Source organism: Oryzias melastigma, linkage group LG20, assembly GCF_002922805.2.
Source record: "Oryzias melastigma strain HK-1 linkage group LG20, ASM292280v2, whole genome shotgun sequence".
NCBI lineage: Eukaryota > Metazoa > Chordata > Actinopteri > Beloniformes > Adrianichthyidae > Oryzias > Oryzias melastigma.
The window spans coordinates 12,737,860-12,755,614 of record NC_050531.1 but is presented as its reverse complement, the minus strand read 5'-3'; the positions used below and the strand labels follow the sequence as shown (position 1 = coordinate 12,755,614).

The following is a 17,755-nucleotide window of genomic DNA, read 5'->3' as shown; positions in this document are numbered from 1 at the left end:
ATATAAATGTCCCTGAGCAATGAGGCTTAACATCATTTTGAAACTCTGCTCTGATGAGATCTTTATTGCAGCCAATACTAATTAGACTGTATAGAAATGATAGATGTAGCAATCATCATGTCATCAACTTGTTTGTTAACTCCAAATTTGCATCTGTGAATTCATCGATTGGCCCATCAACATTATTGTGCTATTTTAAAATAAAACATTAAGAGGAGGCCAATGGATGACATCTTTGGAAACTATCCATTCCCATGTAGCAACATGTCAGCCAGAATGATGCCCCACCCCACAGGAGAACCTATTCTATGGTCTATGTGAGTATCAGAGTTTGTAATTGTAACATAGCTTATCATCTGCTCTCATTTGATTTTATTTTCCATTTGTGTGTTCAGAGCTGCGATGAAGTTGCACGGATTAGCAATGCCACGGGCGAGGCTACAGGCTTAAAGCGCCTACGTTTTAATCAGACGCTTATTAAGGGCTGTTATGAAAGAATATCACAACTATAGATGAATACCTAAAATCCTTGTCCATCCTGCTTATCTTACTGTCAGCAGTTTAGATTGTTTTTTATGATCGACTGATCTCAAAGCAGCGACTAAAGGCAGCGTTTCACAAATCACTGTTCTGTTCTATGAAATGAAGAAACTCTTAAAAAATAATGCCCAACCTAACCACTAATGTCTCATACTTTTCATGGCGAGGATTTGTTGCAGTTTATGGACCAAACCACCTAGATTTCTCATTTGTTCAGGTTAAGCAAATCCTTTTTAAAGACTTTGCGACACAAAACGGCAACAGTGTCATTTGTTTCTGTCAGATTGGAGAAGCCCGTGCCCGTTTTAGATGAAAATATAGATGGAGCGTAAGAAACCAAAACTATATGAGGGTAATAACTGAGAACGGCGACCGGTAACGTCATGCTGTCAGTGGCATCAGCCTGCTAGCTCTGCCAGGGCACAGATGTATGAGCCTGAAGGATTTACAGTGACAGAATACTGAGATATATTTTGAACCAGCTCCTAACACCTTTCTTTCATTTCTCCCTTGACTTACTCAACTTCTTTTGTGCACAGACCACAAAACAGCTTCAAGTGTATAGCTTAGCACATAAACTCAATTCTTTTGTCTAAAATTTGAGCAGTTAGGGTTGTGGGAGGGTGAAACCCCCCAGTTCTCTCTATATACTGTCTATGGCTAGTAGATAGTAAAGAACACCATGGACTAAATGCACATTCAAGAATGCGTTAAATGCAAATTCTTCAACACGTGTCAAAAGCCCAGTGTGAGACTAGCTTAAGATTTAAGAAAGCCTTTGTGCGTGCAATATCTAACTACTACTGTTATTATACAGTCTTGATGAAATATGGGATTCTGTTCCAAAAGAAGATATAATCCTTTGGCAAGATTGCCTACCTCAAAATTACACCCCCAACACAAAAAAAAACCCTCACAAACGATCAGCAAACAGTCCAACAAAACATTTTTCGACTTATTTGTCTTCCTTTCAAACCATCTGTCATGCAAATTACTCTCCCTTTTGTTGTTTTCTTGCCATTTTTGAATTCCTCCTTCTCCGTTTCCACAAAAGCACCCGTCTACAAATCTTCAGTTGTATTGAGGTGAAGAGGTGCTGCTTTGTTCTTGTTCGTGCTCCAATCTCATCAAACTTGGCTTTGATTGATTACTTGAAGCTCTTGTTTGCTTCTCTGTATCCGTTATGTCTGTTTGGCCCATTAGGTTTATCATCTTTGGTTAAAAACACTTTAGCTTGTTGATTTATTTGAACATCCCCACCCTTTTATGATTCCTTCCCCCTTTTTCCTTCCTTACGTAATGCCTCAAATTGCTATGTGGAACAAATAATGGTTTATTTTGGAGTCCAACGAAAGAGCTGGGCTGACAGCTCCAGTGGGCAGACTGCTGACAGAGCTCAGACTGGAGGGGTCACGGGATGAATCTACAGTGTCACACAACATATGAAAAATGCCTCTACCATCAGACCAAAACTCATATGGGCTCTGTGTATTTGACAGGCTAAAATGCATAACCTATTTTAGTTTTAAACCACCACTGAAAACTCACATGCTCTTCTTTGTTTGGAAACAACCCACTTACTCAACTCTTCTAATGCTAATAGAAAAGGATTGCTAATTGCTAAGCAATTAGATCTGTAGTCTATAACAAATTACCACGAATTGAGAGAATAGTTTTTGATTTTTCAGGTGTTATTGCAAAAAAACAAACACATTTCTAACTACTTAACCCAAATAGCATTTACTGTTTCCTTTTAAGCAATTATACTTCATTGTGGATCAGAGTAGAATTGCATGGCATGCTCTTTTTTGTAAATCTACCTGTAGTTTTGGCTAAAAAGATGAATTATCAAATAGTTTCTGCACAAATGTATTCACTATTCCTTGTAAGTCCAATGTTTATTACTATGTAGAACCAGGTATATAACTTTCCCCTATGTCATACAGCCCTAATTAATGCTAATAAAACCTAACAGTCTGCCTTACCCATCAGACCATGACAGGTTGGGCATTTCTTCTCCCTATAGCGTGACCCAGTCTCCATTTTTCCCTGTTTTGTCACAATAGCTGCAGACTTGCTGACAGCTTCTCGCTGCTGCCAACTTAGCAGTTTTCTCAAAGTATTCCATCAAAACAGAATGCAGTTTTGTAAAATGCAGTAGTGTTAAACAAACTAATAAAACATTTTGCATCAACCTGAGGATGTTTGTTTTCTTTCTTTTCTATCTTCAGCCTAGAGATTCCTTGAGTATATTAAAAACTAGGATTATCTTCAATATTTTTTCTTTGCAAATATGAGAAATACCAAGACACAGATGGGTTTTTTAACTAAGCTTTTAGTAAAATATGGTACTGTTGGTCAAATCTTAAAGGGCGTTATTTCAGCCACTATGTTGTGCAGCATTGTCAGAATAAAGAAACTTAGGAAAATATGAAAGAGTGCCAAAAAAAAAAATCATATTATATATTACCGGTAAGCATTGCAAGGTTTTCTATTTTCTATTTTCTTTTCTTTTTACAAATATTAATAGTAATTCCTTAATAATGCTCATATTTGAATGAATGCAGGTCTGTCCATTTGTGTCACTTTTAAATACACAGGAATAAATTGTGTAAAGATGATTACAAATACAAGTACGCTTGTGTCAGCAATCTTTCCCATGTTAATTGTGATAAACATTTTACTCCAGTGCAGTTGCCATGTATGCAAACTAGCTACAAGAGACCAAAAACCATGTTTCAATAGTAGGATTTTGTTGAGTCTAACCATTTTAAATTGGACTTTAGCTTTGGATTTCCATTTTAAACTACTGGAGTATATTTTGTAAGGATGTTAATGTGTCTTAATAGGGTCACTTAGCAAAAATGTGTTCTAACCTTTATTTGTGAAAAAAATCACAATGATTGTTGTGATGATAAAAATCACGAGAACATGTTTGCAGACCGACAAAAATAGAGACTTCTAACATCCCATTCACACCCTGGTGAAAATGCACACTCATGCTCACGCTCTGGGTGTTAATGTGAAAGTCTCGACACTTCAGGGACCCGATGATCCCCAGATCCATCTGATGGCCTGACAGGAGTCCTCCATTAGTCGGAAAAAGCTGCTGCTACAGGTTGTGCACCTCCACTTCTTCATCACACATAAAGGGGTTTTGGATCGCACACGCCTACGATCACAAACTGGGAACTAATTTAAAAAAACTGAGTAAATCTGATTGTTTCAAATGAACCAATATAGACTATAAATAGTATCAGCAACCACAAATTATGATATGAATCAAATCAGTATTAAAATAAACTCTTAAAAAGAGTCTAAAGAGTTATAAATACAGGTGACCACAGGCCAGCTTACCTGTCGTGACATCCAGCAGTTATTTCATACAAATGATTGGCAGCTCCATCAGCACATGCTTTCAAAAGTGCTGGGGAAAGAGACGGGGAGAGAGAACATTAGTCTGAGCTCCACGAAACGATTCAACTCTTCCATTTTAAGCAGGTAATCCCATGGCAAAAGTCCTACTTTGAAAAAGAATTCTATGGTTTTCCAATAAGCTGGACATGTTTGAAGAAAGCATGGTTGAGTTTCAGCTTGTAAACAGGCATACGTTAAAGCTTGAAAAGGTGTGACACTTGACAAAACAACCATTTTACACCAAGAAAAGCCAAATGTATCCTTTTCTTACATCTTTAACACATTTACTTCTGTCACATTGTTGAAAAGTTTGAATAAAGTCCACACTGGCTACCCCTGGGTAAACGGTCCAAACAGGTTGTTATTTAAAATGATTATTAAGATGTTATTCATGCTGCAATAAATGACATGCAAACTACTTGCAAATGCATGCTCTTTCATGGCTTCCTTTCGATTCATGCTGAATAGGAAGCTTATTTTTTAAGGCCTGCTTTCTGTTTGGGGCTTTTGTGGTACACACCGGGGAGAACTTCAAAGTACCAGCTGATGTTTTCTACTTGTACCTTGTTGAGAACTAACTAAAGTCTGCACCAAAGAGACAGGCAACACTTGTAAATGAATCTTTTTTTCCCTACTTTTTTGCCAGCTGGGTCCATTCCAGAAAACAAAAGCCGTTTACTATCAGAATATGACTTTGCCTTTTAATTATACATAAAGTTTAAATGCAATGTGTACAAATATATAATGTAAAAGTGAGTTTGAGCTAAAAAAAATAATTTAGTTAAAAAATAATTAGCATGAAATTCCATTGGCAGGTTTGATTCCTAACGGGGTTTGTTCCGTAGAAAGTCCAAGAGTGAAAACTCAAATCATATTCACAACATCAAATTAGGTATTTTTCACGCTCAGGACATTTCAGTTAAATTAGCCCAAGAGAATAATGTCAAACAATTATTTTCTGGCAAATTGACTTCTAATTTTTTGTCTGCACAGAAAGACAGACATAATTTCAGGTGGATTTGCTTCCTAATGGATTTTTTGACGGGAGCTAAATTGAGCTTTTGAGACAGGTCCCTGCTATAATTTTCTAGAGTCACTGGGTCAGATTGTTGGTAAGTTAAGACCAAGAAAATAGCATTAACTGTGAATTAATTTAAATAAAAAAATAGGGTAGAACAGAAGACTCAATGGCTCTTTTCTGAGATAGATCCATATGGAGGTGCTGTTCTGTCCTTTCTATCCAGCAATGAAGAGAAATAGACTGTTGTTAGACTGAGGAAGAGCCATCAATTTCCTTAAAGACTATTCTGATGAAAATAGTTTTTTGTGTGTATGTGTGGGGGGTTTTAATATAATCTTGTGGCGTTTTTCTGATGACAGAGGACATGTATAAAGAAAATTTAGCAAGTATTTAGTATTTCTTTGCTCAAATAACAATTGTGAATCAACAGCAGACAAAAAAAAATCCTGTTTGAAAAATAACTTATTTGTCATGCATAGGCAATAAGGTGCCTGTTCCAATTTGCAACGGGAAGAGGGGCGGGGTTGCTTCACACTTGGAACTCTAAGGCAAATTTCTAATGAATCTTCTACAAGAACTACATTATGTCTTAAAAAATTATTCTTTTATTTGAGCTAAAAACAGCATCATCCTAATTAAAAGGGGATTGGGAAGGCTTGTAAAATAGTTGTCTTTAAGGGAGGAATGGGCAACACTAACTCAAAAAAATGTATATATTGGAGACAAAAAAAACCAAATGTGTCATAAAGTGATAAACTTTAAAATTATAAGATATATTTGTAACTGCATGAAAATGGAGATTGATTTTCAGAGCTTATTCTTCCTTCAGTCAAAAAAAAAAAAACTTGAAGATAACTGTTATGGAGTGTGCATGCATAATCTCATTACCATGACTATGCTTTGATGTGAAGTGTTGGAAAAAAAATGCTCATTAGATTTTATTGTAAGGATAAATATTATTATAGTCCCTAAAGCAGTCAAAACGGATTTTATGGTTATTCTGACAGTTTAGCTTTTATAGATGTGCTTGAAAAACAGGCTAATTGTGTTAAATAAACACAATGTTTCTATTTTATTTTCTCCCTGAAACTGCAGACAAACAAAGTAAACAACGATGAATATTTTAGCAGAAACTAATGCCTGAAGCTCATGTTGTACTAGATGTGGATGTCCCCTTGAAAAATAGCAGAACCCAAATGACGCTGAACTTAAAATTAGCTTTCTCAAGAATAAAGTGCTGGAAAGATCCACTTATGTCTTGCAAATCAAAGAAAAAAACCCCACAAAAATTCATATTTTAGCAACTAAGGTGAAGCTGCACAAAACCTTTCCATAAATGTGAAACATTTTATGCAGGACTTGAACAATGTTTACAGGTGGATCAGTTTGCGGCAGATGCAGATGCCTTATGATTGATGGCAGTATGACAGCAGGTTGGGATGGCGGGAACAGTTGACAGCGATGACCTTGTAAGTATACCAGTCATCATAATCCCTCCCCGCAGGTTGCTGAACACTCTCCTTGTCACTCAATCCTATCCACATGATGGATAATACATCTCCAAAAATGTGGCTAAAAACTGTATGAGCTCTTTTTTTTAAAACGCACCTTTGAATTCTAACGTAGGTGTGCGCACTAAGGTTTGCGTTCCGTCACTGCTGAGAGGCAGTTCTAAGGCCAAGCCTCTATTGATAAAGTTTGTGGGGAGGATTAATACCTGTCAAGATGGTGCTTTAGCGCTGAACAGGAGAGGGCAAATGGTCACGGAGAGCTGTAAAAAGTTTACAGCCCCTATGATGCCCTAATGCACACTCTTCATTTATCAGTACACACTCTCCCTGCTCCATTTGTACCCTATTCTTCACTTCCACCATCATTTCTGATTTTTTCCTAGCACTATTCAGCAGCAAATCATCTTTCTTCACTAGTTCTCTAATGTTTTAGAAAGCTACACCAGCCTTCTTCATTATTCTGAGCAGCTCAGTTATAGCTGCTTCTTATGGTTTAGTCACATGTACTTGTACGGGATGCTGACCTGTACGGGTGCTATGGGATTTTGGGTTCCAAACTTGTGGAGGGTTGTAGACAGAAGATGCAGACTGTATGTTTGTATGTCTTTCTGTATGAGCAAGACATACACATGAAAACTGTGAGACAAACTGTGTGTCTTGCAGTCCCCTTGTGGCTCGTCCACCTCCAGAGACATCATGAAAATGGAACGTACAATTGTTGTGCATGTGGTAAGTGTTTTGTTAAAGTTCCCTTCCATTGAAAATCCTGTTTTTTGAGTTTTTAACATCTATGTGTTGAAGAAATATTTTCGTTTTTGAATTTCAGAGTATTTCTCCTTTTAAATCGCTCTCAATCAAATCAGACTCTATTTGATTTAATGAGCCTTCTTTACGTCACAAGAGCTATGCTACACATGCACAAAACCCCTCTTCTTCCCATTGACTGCAGTCAAATGAGCCGCCGTTCACATTTCCGTGGTCAAATCAGTCGTTATTGGATTTTTTGTGAAACTTATGGTAGCAGGACTGAGAATGCTGGAAAATCTCTGCGAGACTCCACGGAGCTTCTTGATGTGATTATGGAAATGTGAACGGCAGCTCATTTGACAGCAATTGTAATGAATTATAAATCAATGAAAGTTCGGTCCACGAAGCTCTTCACTTCTTCATTCGAGCTGACATCCGAATCAAAACCATCCAGCTGGACATTACAGATACTGCCTGACATTTTTATAAAGCAGCGGTGAAGATTTACCCTAACGAGACACAGAGCTATCATAATCAGACGGGGGCGGAACTGCTCTGCTCAGTACCAAAGGCCACACCCATTCAGAGGAGATTTTGGAAACAGAGTCTTTAGATCAACATGAAAAATGTTTTTTTTAAGACATTTAGGTTCTGGGATTTGGTTAAAAACGTCATAATAATAATTAAGACACCACTGAGAACGTTTTTTTTTAAATAAAAAATTGTCATAGAGAGACTTTAAGTATTTGTAAAAAGAAATAGAAGTTATAAGCACTTACGATGTACAGTCGATTCTGCTTATCCCACAGTCTAGTCATTAGAGAGGTGTTACTCATTGCATTCAAATGCTACATGTGTCTGAGTGTTACACAAAGGTGCCCATAGGACACAAGTGGGATGCCCACACACACTACACTCTGATTGTCTAATATTCTCCTTTCTCATAGTCAGGCTGCACCATAGACGTATATAATTCACTCGCTCCAGAGTTGTCATGGATCAAATATGCAACAATTGATGAAATAAAAAGTTTAAGCACCAGGCATTACGGGGGTTTATTTGAGGGGTGAAAATTAGGATTTTAACATGGGAGTCAATGGGAAATTGCTCACTCTAAGCACCAGCTTCTCTGGTCAGGTGCAGGATTTGAAGGGTTAAAATGTGAAAAATCTATTCAATGTGCCTGCGCCTTACCAGCTACAACCTTCCACTTGCAGGTGAAATGTGCAGAAAAAAATATATGCATGAACATTTTGGCTCTATGGGCTCCCCAAGTGGTCTGCCATCTTAAAATTCTGTGACTAAGGCTTTACTACTCTTTTGATTACCTCCCTCATCTAACTCCACCTGATATGTTCTTGGTGCAGGAAAATAAAACATTTGTATAACTTTTTCTGTGCAATAGCAGCTGTTTGTCTTGCAGCTAAGGTGAGTTCTCAAACTTCAACTCCAGAAAACATCATTAAATGATGAATTGAGGCACTTCTAATCAACAGGGGTACATTTTGTTACTTCTTCTGCAGCGAGGATAATCTTGACTGATTGCTGTATTGTACTTCTTGTTTGTGCTGTTGCACAATGAGCAGGTGAGGCATCTCAAGGTGATTGAGTGAGTGAATAAGCGTCTGACTGATGAACTCTATGAGTGAGAGGGTGCATGAGTGAAATAAGCAGCTTGATCCAACTCAACAACACCACACTCGGCAGCAGTAAATGAGTCTCCCTTTGATCAGGGTTGCGCTCTTGTAGCTCCAATCACACCCCCTTCGTGCACCCTGCTGCTTTACCTCCCCCCACAGGTGAAGGATTGGGGGCCCAGGGGCAGCACATCAGAGGTTTGTGTTAGACGGGGAATGTCTGCGTCTATAAAGATGGAGACCTGTTTGTGATGCCTCCAGGTGAACAACCATCTGGAGAGGGGCGCGCACCGAGACATCTTCAGAACGCCGGCATCTGCTTATCACCATTAAAAAAACATGGCTTTTCAAGTGAGGAAGGATAAACTTGCTACAAGCATGTTTACTATCAAACTGTGAAAGATCTGAGATCTGCCCGTCACACACGGCAGTCTGTCAAAACTTTCTCAACTCCCATGAGCACTGATGGCAAAAATTTATCCATTTTTAACAATCCCAAGAAATCTGCATCATTTCAGGAAGTAGGGTATGTGTTTTAGGATAGAATAATATTCATGAAAATATGCCAAACCACCAAATATGACTTCAAAATAAGAACAGAGAAGGAGGATTGTAAAGGAAACTCAAAGCCTCTCTGTCTCTGGGGGCAAACAAGCTTCAGCATAAAATCTGATGAGACCCTTTGTTTTTGTAATGACATTAAACATTTTTGGAGGTCCTCCATTCTGACGGCAAAAACCAAGAGAGCTATGTTTATCTATCTGCACGACTGCTGTAAGGTGGAAAGAGCTCAGGTGCCTCCTGGGTTTTGTGCTAAGCTGATAAGAATATCAAAGGCATGTTCATTAAAATTCAATCTGAAGTTATTATAATTACTCCTAATCAGTTTTCCTTGAAAGTTATTTAAAATTATTTCAAGAATGCATATTATTGTCGATAACGTCTATAATTAGTATGTGTACAGTTTTATTGTTTTTTTTGGATGCAGAGACACCAGATAAAATCAAAAGAATCTTTGCTGCAGTTCACTTGTGTTTGGTATGATCCCAGTAGGACAGATTTTTTGAAGATCTTTTTTTTGAAAATCAGCTACAAAAGTGGTACATCAGCCCCCAGCACACCTAAGATCAGCAGGGTGCTGATAACAACTGATCAAAGTTCTAGGCGCCTTAAACCAGAACCGTAAAACTGCCCCCAGGAAAGATTATTCTGTGATTGCAAAAGACGGTGTCATTCATTAGTCTTGTACACTTGAATATCTGAATTTGACAGTAAAGCTCAGAGTTTTGGTGTGGATTCTTTCAATGGTCCTTTTCAGTCCTGTGGATTATTGATCGTCTTTATGCACGAGTTTTACAATAGTGAGAATAATTTTAGGGTGTAGTGCTAAACAGCCTAGACAAGCACAAGATATTTGCTTTGACTTTGGCTTATTATTTTTGTCTCTCAGTAAGAATGGAACAGCAAAAAGACAAACAGATAAAGTTCTCCATTGACCATGAATACTCTTATAAAAAAAAAAAAATCTAGATAGATGTGCATTTGCATTACATTTACAATTAAATAGCTTGATGTTTTAACACCGCACATTTGAAGAAAAGTAGATTATACAGTGCCCTTCAAATAACCCCCAACTAAACTCACAATTTGAACAGTTGAAAAAGCAATGTCTACCAAACAGAACTCTTTGTCCCAGTGATCGATTAAATCTTCAAATTCAGTTCAACACTTTCAGGCTTCACTGTGTAACTGCCTGAGCGTTACAGCAAACAACTTCTATCTTTTTTCTGCAACTCAGCAAATCCCACGTCTGGTTAAATTAACCCTTTTACACCAAAGCTTTATCTTCTGTGGTCATTCTTCAACCGTTGACGCAATTAATGTAATTCCAGCGGATTCCGAAGCACAGAAAAGCAGTCTTGCGCTGATTGCTTGTCAAGCTAAGCGGTTAACTGCTGACCTGAGATGGCTTCGGCTACAATTGTCTTAAATCAACCACAAACAGGAAGTGCCAATATTGCACAGTTTTTGTTTCGCCCCAGAGTTGGACTCTGACAGCCACTAACAGTTATGAATGAATCACTTATCTATTTTCAGTGTGATCTAACTATTGATTTTATTCTATAATTTCCCAAATTCAGGGCAAACAGTCTCCTGCCAGGCTACCATTCCTCCATTTTTCTATTGTTTTATTTAGGACAGAATTTACTTTTTTTTCTAAAAATGATGTTTGAGTCTATACTCTGAACTTCTAACAGTGATACTTAAATGATAAAAACAGCCTTCAAGCATTTTCTTAATATGTTTGTAAACTGACAGACAGCTCCATGACATCCTTCATCCTCTTCACTCGGTTCAGTCATTATATTCAGTGTAATTAGCACTTTTCTAGAGGTTGTTCATCGCAATTTTACATCATAACAAGCACCATATGGCAGTGATCAGTTCGTCTCCAGATGCAGCGGTTAAATATATCACGTCTGCAATTTTATATTCTGCTTGTTCAACAGGCGTTTGAGAAATAATGGATTTTATGGCAATTATGGATAACGAGCATTCCTGTCAAAAAGATAAAAATGTAAAATCTGTTTTGTTCTCTTACTCTCAGTAGCATTCGGTGTGCTGTGTTTCTAAGGAGTGCAATGCTGTCTTGTTGCAAAGAGGCAGACACACAAAGGGAGGGGGGGAAGAAAAGTAGGCAGACAAGAAGCTCCACTCATAAATGAGTGATATCCTTGGTCCAAACCACTGCTCCTCATCATCACTCATAATTATTGTCTGACATTTCATTATCAAAATGAACAATAAATCCCTTTTCTAGTCAATTAATAATTGTTTAATACTATATTTTCCCATCTCTAATGGCATTGCCCATCAGTTCAAATTATCTGGGCTTTAAACGTAATAAGCGTCCAGGTGGTGAAGCTGCAGAAATCATTACAATAAACACAAAGGCAACTTTAGAATGAGGACAGATTTTTTTATTTTTATTTTTTACACAATCAAAAGACAGTTGAGGTGAAGATTGAGAAGGAGCACTTTCAACAACAAGGCTGTAAATTAAAATTTTAAGGAGTGTAGGCTCCACAGGCAGTCTCACAAAGTGGGGATTTTCTGCTCAATGCAAACCAATGCATTCAAATGGGATTTTGGTGCCATACATTTGTAAAAAGGCCTTGTCTAATCTATTTTTTAAACAGCAGAGAGATGTACCTTTACTCCAGAGAATATGAAGGTAGTTTTTATCCAGAGGCTGGTTCAGAAGGATCAGGCAGATTTTCTGTGTGCCTGAAATGACAGAAAAAAAGTGGATACTCAGACACAATCAATTGAAGCATCCACAAAAAAAAAAAAAAAATCAGCACAGATATAACATATTATCACACACACCTTCAAACAATACCCTTAAAATACAGACTGGCTATTGTTCATGCCTCTGGACAAGCTCAATCAAGAGGAAATTGAAACAAATTCATCATAATGAGGTCATTATAACCCTCTGCATGAAGATGGAAATAAAAAGAGATAAAAAAAGAGAGAGAATGTTCCATGCAAGTCTTCCTTTTCTGAGAGTTTAAAGGACTCCCCATTGGATTCAATGATTTTACATGATGTTTATTTCATCCGTGTAAAAAATAATTTCCCTGGACTACAGTATTTTCACTCACCTTGACCAGTTTTGCAATGCCCAAGTCCTTATTAAGGGAAATGTTGTTGCATTTCTTTTTGAGATTATTATATCTACTTTTTTTAACCTGGGTTACACTGACACAATCCAAATCAAATACAACTCAAAGTTCTAGTCAAAATAATTTATTACACTAAACATAATAACTCAGCAAGTAGTTCTTTTATCAGAGTTATTTATTTATTGACAATGGATGTTAAATTTCCTAAATTGTTCTAAGCAAGTAATTCTGGGTTTTAAGTAAATACCGTACATTGTTAATAAGTTCAATTTAATGAGAAATTGAATAAATATAATTGCTAAAACTTAGTTTTGCAGAGTAAACACCAGCCGTCACTATAGTGGAGCCAGTTAGATTGATTTTTCTGACAAATTGTGCATTTTGTGGTACAAGCACATAACTAGCAGGAATGTACATTAGGGCCATTTGAACCCTACATTCAATTGTTACAAAAATATTCAATTTCTACTCACCCCAGTCTGAAAAATGTGGGCTGTTCCAGAACAAAAAGCAGTCTTTAAACTTGAGGGGTTTCTAGAGGACTCTTTTGTTTATTTTAATAACTGACTCCAACAAAGGAAATATAAAAAAAGACTATTAGATAGAAGAGTATTTTTTCTGTCTCCCAAGCCTTTTTTGCTTGATGATTTTCACTCTACAAGCTCACCTGTCTTCAACTTTTATATCGCAAGTGGCCCACCTACTTGCCCCAAAACAGGTTTGCCAGTTTTTCATTTGCAGACAGCCCACGTTCACCCATAAGGTCAGTTTGTGACTAAGCCTTATCTGGTCAATACTTTGGAATTGTTATTTACTTCTCTACAGGAAATTGAAAACAAAAGTTTTCGCTACTGGGAGCCAAAAATAGGAGCTGCTAAAAAAAGATCTATATAGGGCAAAGAGCAAAGCACAACCTCTTTAGCCTTTGGCGTTAAACCTTTCACTGCTCTTTTCACTCATCTTTTCCTCTAGTGTCTGTCATTGTAAAAGGTGCCTCATGCATTTTTTAGCTTGATTTCTACAGCACAGTCAAAATGCTGAATCAAAGGAAAAGTGTCATGCTATGGTTCCTTCCCACAAAACTGACCTTAAATCAATTTCATGCATTTTGGAATTACCAGTGAAGCTTTCATGAAGCTTAAACTCCTGATGTACCATTAATTATGAGCAAATCCAGGGAAAAAAGGGTCAAGACAAAAGGTTATGTAGTTGGTTAACTTAAGCTCGTGCAAACTTTCTCCTGGAATTACCTTCACTGAGAAGTTGGATTTACGCTCTGGATTTTTATCTTAAGACTTAAAGGAATGCAAAATATGGCTGAGATTTTGGGAAGTAAAAAAAAAAAAAAAAACACTGGGTTGGTGTTTGTGTTGTTAAAAAGTTCACACTACTGGAAGGTCACTTCAAAAGTCAACTGCACACAAGTATGATACAAGAAAGGGAAGGAGAAAAAAAAGGAGGACATGGGATGGTGAGGAGGGAAAAAGAGGAGGAGCAGATTTGTCAGTCTTGTCTCTTAATTGGCTGGAAGTGTGCAGAGAACAAAAGACAAACTCAACCAGCCGTGACTTTTCAGATAACCCTTTGTCACACAAACACTCACATCCTCGCATCGAGAATTGCAAACACAAGGAGGAGCGCGGCCCTCCATGCTCTCTGTTCAAAGAAATGTCACCTTGGGATCCTCTTAGAAGAGCCAGACAGCATAAATACTACAAACACATACTAAATCCAGGCCCATAAGCTAACACACATATATATACCAGCAATAGGCATTTAAAAATGAAAATGTTGAAATTTAAAAGGCTAACAGTGCACACTAGGGATTTTTAAAATGCAGACATCCAAAGGGGTTGTTTTATATTCCCCTCTGGGAGTCTAAATAAGAAGATCCTGCAAAAAATTAAATCGAAGATGCCGAAATATATTAAAAATTCATCAAATACAGAAAAAAAACCTTATTGAAAATGTTCTTCAATATTATGCTGGCTTCAATGAAAGGATTTAACAATGCACTGACTGAACCAGTATTTAACAGTTGACTCTCAATGAGAAATCAAAGGGAATTCAAGAAGTAAATGTTTAATTTTTGTTATTTAGATGAAACTTGAGATTCCTAGAATATGCAACCAATTAACCAGCCTTCACATGAGGATAGAAGAAAACCACACTGAGCCTTTTGTTTGGGCCAAAGGACAAAATATTAAGCAACTTCACCTTGACAGAACTGGGCAAAGTATGTCCTCTGGTTCCAGGATAGAACCTGTATTTCTTTCACATAGCAACACAACAACACAAAGGCACTACTAATTTGTTATGCATAAAAATATAGCCTCAAACTGTGAAAAAAAGCAAGCAAATGTACTTGATGCAAATGTAGCTCCTTAAACCCTAGAGCCGAGTGACTTTAACCCGAGCAAAAGTATTTACATTATTGTAAAAATTTATTGCATTTTTTTTAGTGTCATGGGTCCCTGGGTAAAGTCTCACATGTCTTAGGAATGAGTGGACCAAAGGCCAAGTGTACAGTATCATTATTTATTTTTTTTAGGATTTTTTTCTTCTCAGACAGTTCCTATTTTTTAGTCATTTTTAAGCATTTTCTTAGGATTTTGCTATGCTTTTCCCCCCACTTTGTTGCATAAAGCACAGTTTGAAATAAAAGAAAACTGATTTAATTTATCACATGTTGTCGCGTCTTGATCTATTTTTTATGAGAAATACTTTTTATTGAGTATTTTATATCGACTGATCCCATCTCAGAAAACATTTTCTATCGACTATAGAAGGTCTACAAAAAAGAACACACGAGAATCCAAAAATTCTGAGAAATTTGGGAAAAGAAAATCTAAAGCCAGCCAAAGAAAAAGCAGTGTTATGCAAATCATATTTAATACATCAATTTTAATGTATGTTTTTCATTTCTGACAGTTCAGGTAAATGTCACATTAAAATGAGTTTGGGGAAATGTAAGAAATTAAATTTTCTGAAAGCATTCATTCTTGTGGTATACCGTGATATATACGTATATTGGTATTGTAATATAAAATAATAAATGTCATGATATATTATTTTTTGTTCTATATGGTCCAACATTACCTCCCATCATGATCAATAGGCTGTCTAACAACATCAGGGATTGAACACCTGAACAAGACTGGGATGACCCAATCTACAGTAAGCAACTTGATGAGAGGAGCTCAAATGTTGAAGCAAATATTAGAAAATGGATGAAATACAAAATTACTGTCAATCTTTCTTCTCTATGAGCTCCTCACCTGGGGGGGGGGGCAAACAATTAGTGCTCCAAATGAATTCCAGGAACACTATACCCACTGTGAAACATGGGGGTGGAAACATCGTGCTTTGGGGACGCTTTTCTGCAAATGGTGACAAGAAGACTGACCATATTAAGAAAAGGATTAATGGGGCCATATATGGTGAGATTATGGTCAAAACCTCCTTCTATCAGTGAGATGTTGGGGGTGAAACATGGCTGGATCTTCCAGCACGACAATGAACCCAAACACATCGCCCAGGCAACAAGAAGCCTTTCAAGTTTCCGGAGTGGCCTATTCAATTGTAGCAATGAAAGGTAAATTAAAGATTTACAACTAATTAATTCTCCAAGTATTGTATGTCACTTTTACATGTAGTTTTTTAAGTGTAGAGGGCTTACCAGAGGGTAACAGGCAGTCCAAAGGTGACCACTCCATGACGGAGGTTTACAGATCAATTTCTTTGATTAGCAAACTCAGACAAACCTGAAAGAGATAATGAGGTACAAACTTAAATGCAAATCAGTGGAAACAAAAAAAACTAGTAAATAAGAGCAAATAACAAAAGAGTATGAAGGACAAGAAAGTAAAAAAACTGGTCTTGAATTATTAGAAAGATAAATCAAAAAAGAAGTTTGCATTCAAAGCTTTGGAAATATCATGCTAAGTCTCAAGCGTTTACTCCATTCAGTTTAATTAAAATATAATGTGCAGCAGGATATCTCAGTTTGTTGAGTGCAGGACTGGCACATGGGAAATCAGGGTCCGACTCCCATAGGGCGCCATGAGCAATCAACATATTCCAGTGTGGGTCCTTGGGCAAGACCAGAGCACCCTGATGGAAAGTGGGCAACTGGAACAAGACGGGAATTGACTAGATGTGAGAACAAGGTTCTGTAGGAAAGCTACAACTCAAGTAATCCTACTCAAAGACACAACCAAAATGTATATCATTAAGCTGAGTGAGGCAGCAACTAACCTGGAAACTATAACAATGTCTAGAATGAACAGAAAAGCAGCCCTGATAACAAATACAACACTTAAGCAAATTCCACCACAACAATCACTGAAACCACTGAACTGGATTACACTTCAGTAGCTGTGACCCAAGAGATGCTTAGCTAAAAGAGCAACCATGCGAGAAAACAATACCCACTATGGAAGCAACAATTGCAGGCTAAAATCAAAAGTGAGATGACTAGTAGAGGTCCAAAGAGGTAGAATGAAAACACAAGTGCCTCAGAGGTACAGCCAGTTGCCCAAACCTGAAGGACTGGAAACTGCCAAACAATGACTCTGATTACAAGAAGCTTGTGACTCAATGCCACAGACATAGATCACTGAATGCATGGAGCTGAACAACATCAACAGGACTCTATGAGCATTCATAGGCAACTCGATGAGGTTGTGGAAAACTACCCTTACGTCCAATGGTAAGCCACCTGCACAAATCAAATGCAATAATCGGAAATTAGATTCCTGGAAAAACCATTGATATCTTAGTCCAGAAAAGCGCAGTGCTGGGAACAGTTACCTCGAAGGACCTTTAAGCTCCCAAGCCTCTGGTACACGACCCATGCATGGAGGAGAAACCACCCACAGAGGGTGAAAAAAGTTAAACTATAATCATGAAAGAAGCAACTCTGAACAAAGTTTAAAAAGGAAGATTGTCATGGATTAGGTTTAGCATTAACTACCAGGATTGCACTTTAACACTTATCTGAGCACACTGGAAAAACTTTCTAAGGAATTACTGAAAAAGCAAAAGACTTTTAACAACAGGTTTCAAAAATTACCACACATTTTATGAAACACATTTGCTGGTTTGTTCTAATACATCAAAGACAACTGGTAAATAAACTATCATTAATTTTGTGATTATTCTTTCAAAATTACTAAACATTACAAAAAGAAA

The 17,755-nt window shown here is 37.3% G+C and overlaps 1 protein-coding gene across 3 annotated transcripts in view; it reads right to left on the bottom strand.

The window, feature by feature from the left end:
* tpk1 (thiamin pyrophosphokinase 1) overlaps positions 1–17,755 on the bottom strand; it is an 83,944-nt gene that overhangs the window by 64,760 nt on the left and 1,429 nt on the right. For 2 of the 3 annotated variants that reach the window (XM_036217331.1, XM_024280131.2), the window contains exons 2-4: positions 16,242–16,326; positions 12,087–12,161; positions 3,898–3,967 (exon numbers count right to left, since the gene is read on the bottom strand). In XM_036217331.1, the coding sequence (XP_036073224.1) occupies positions 3,898–3,967; positions 12,087–12,161; positions 16,242–16,278 (182 nt within the window). In that variant the 5' untranslated portion in view covers positions 16,279–16,326. Of the gene's footprint in view, positions 1–3,897; positions 3,968–12,086; positions 12,162–16,241; positions 16,327–17,374; positions 17,739–17,755 lie in introns of those variants that run through there. The other variant, XM_024280132.2, reaches the window with a different exon arrangement.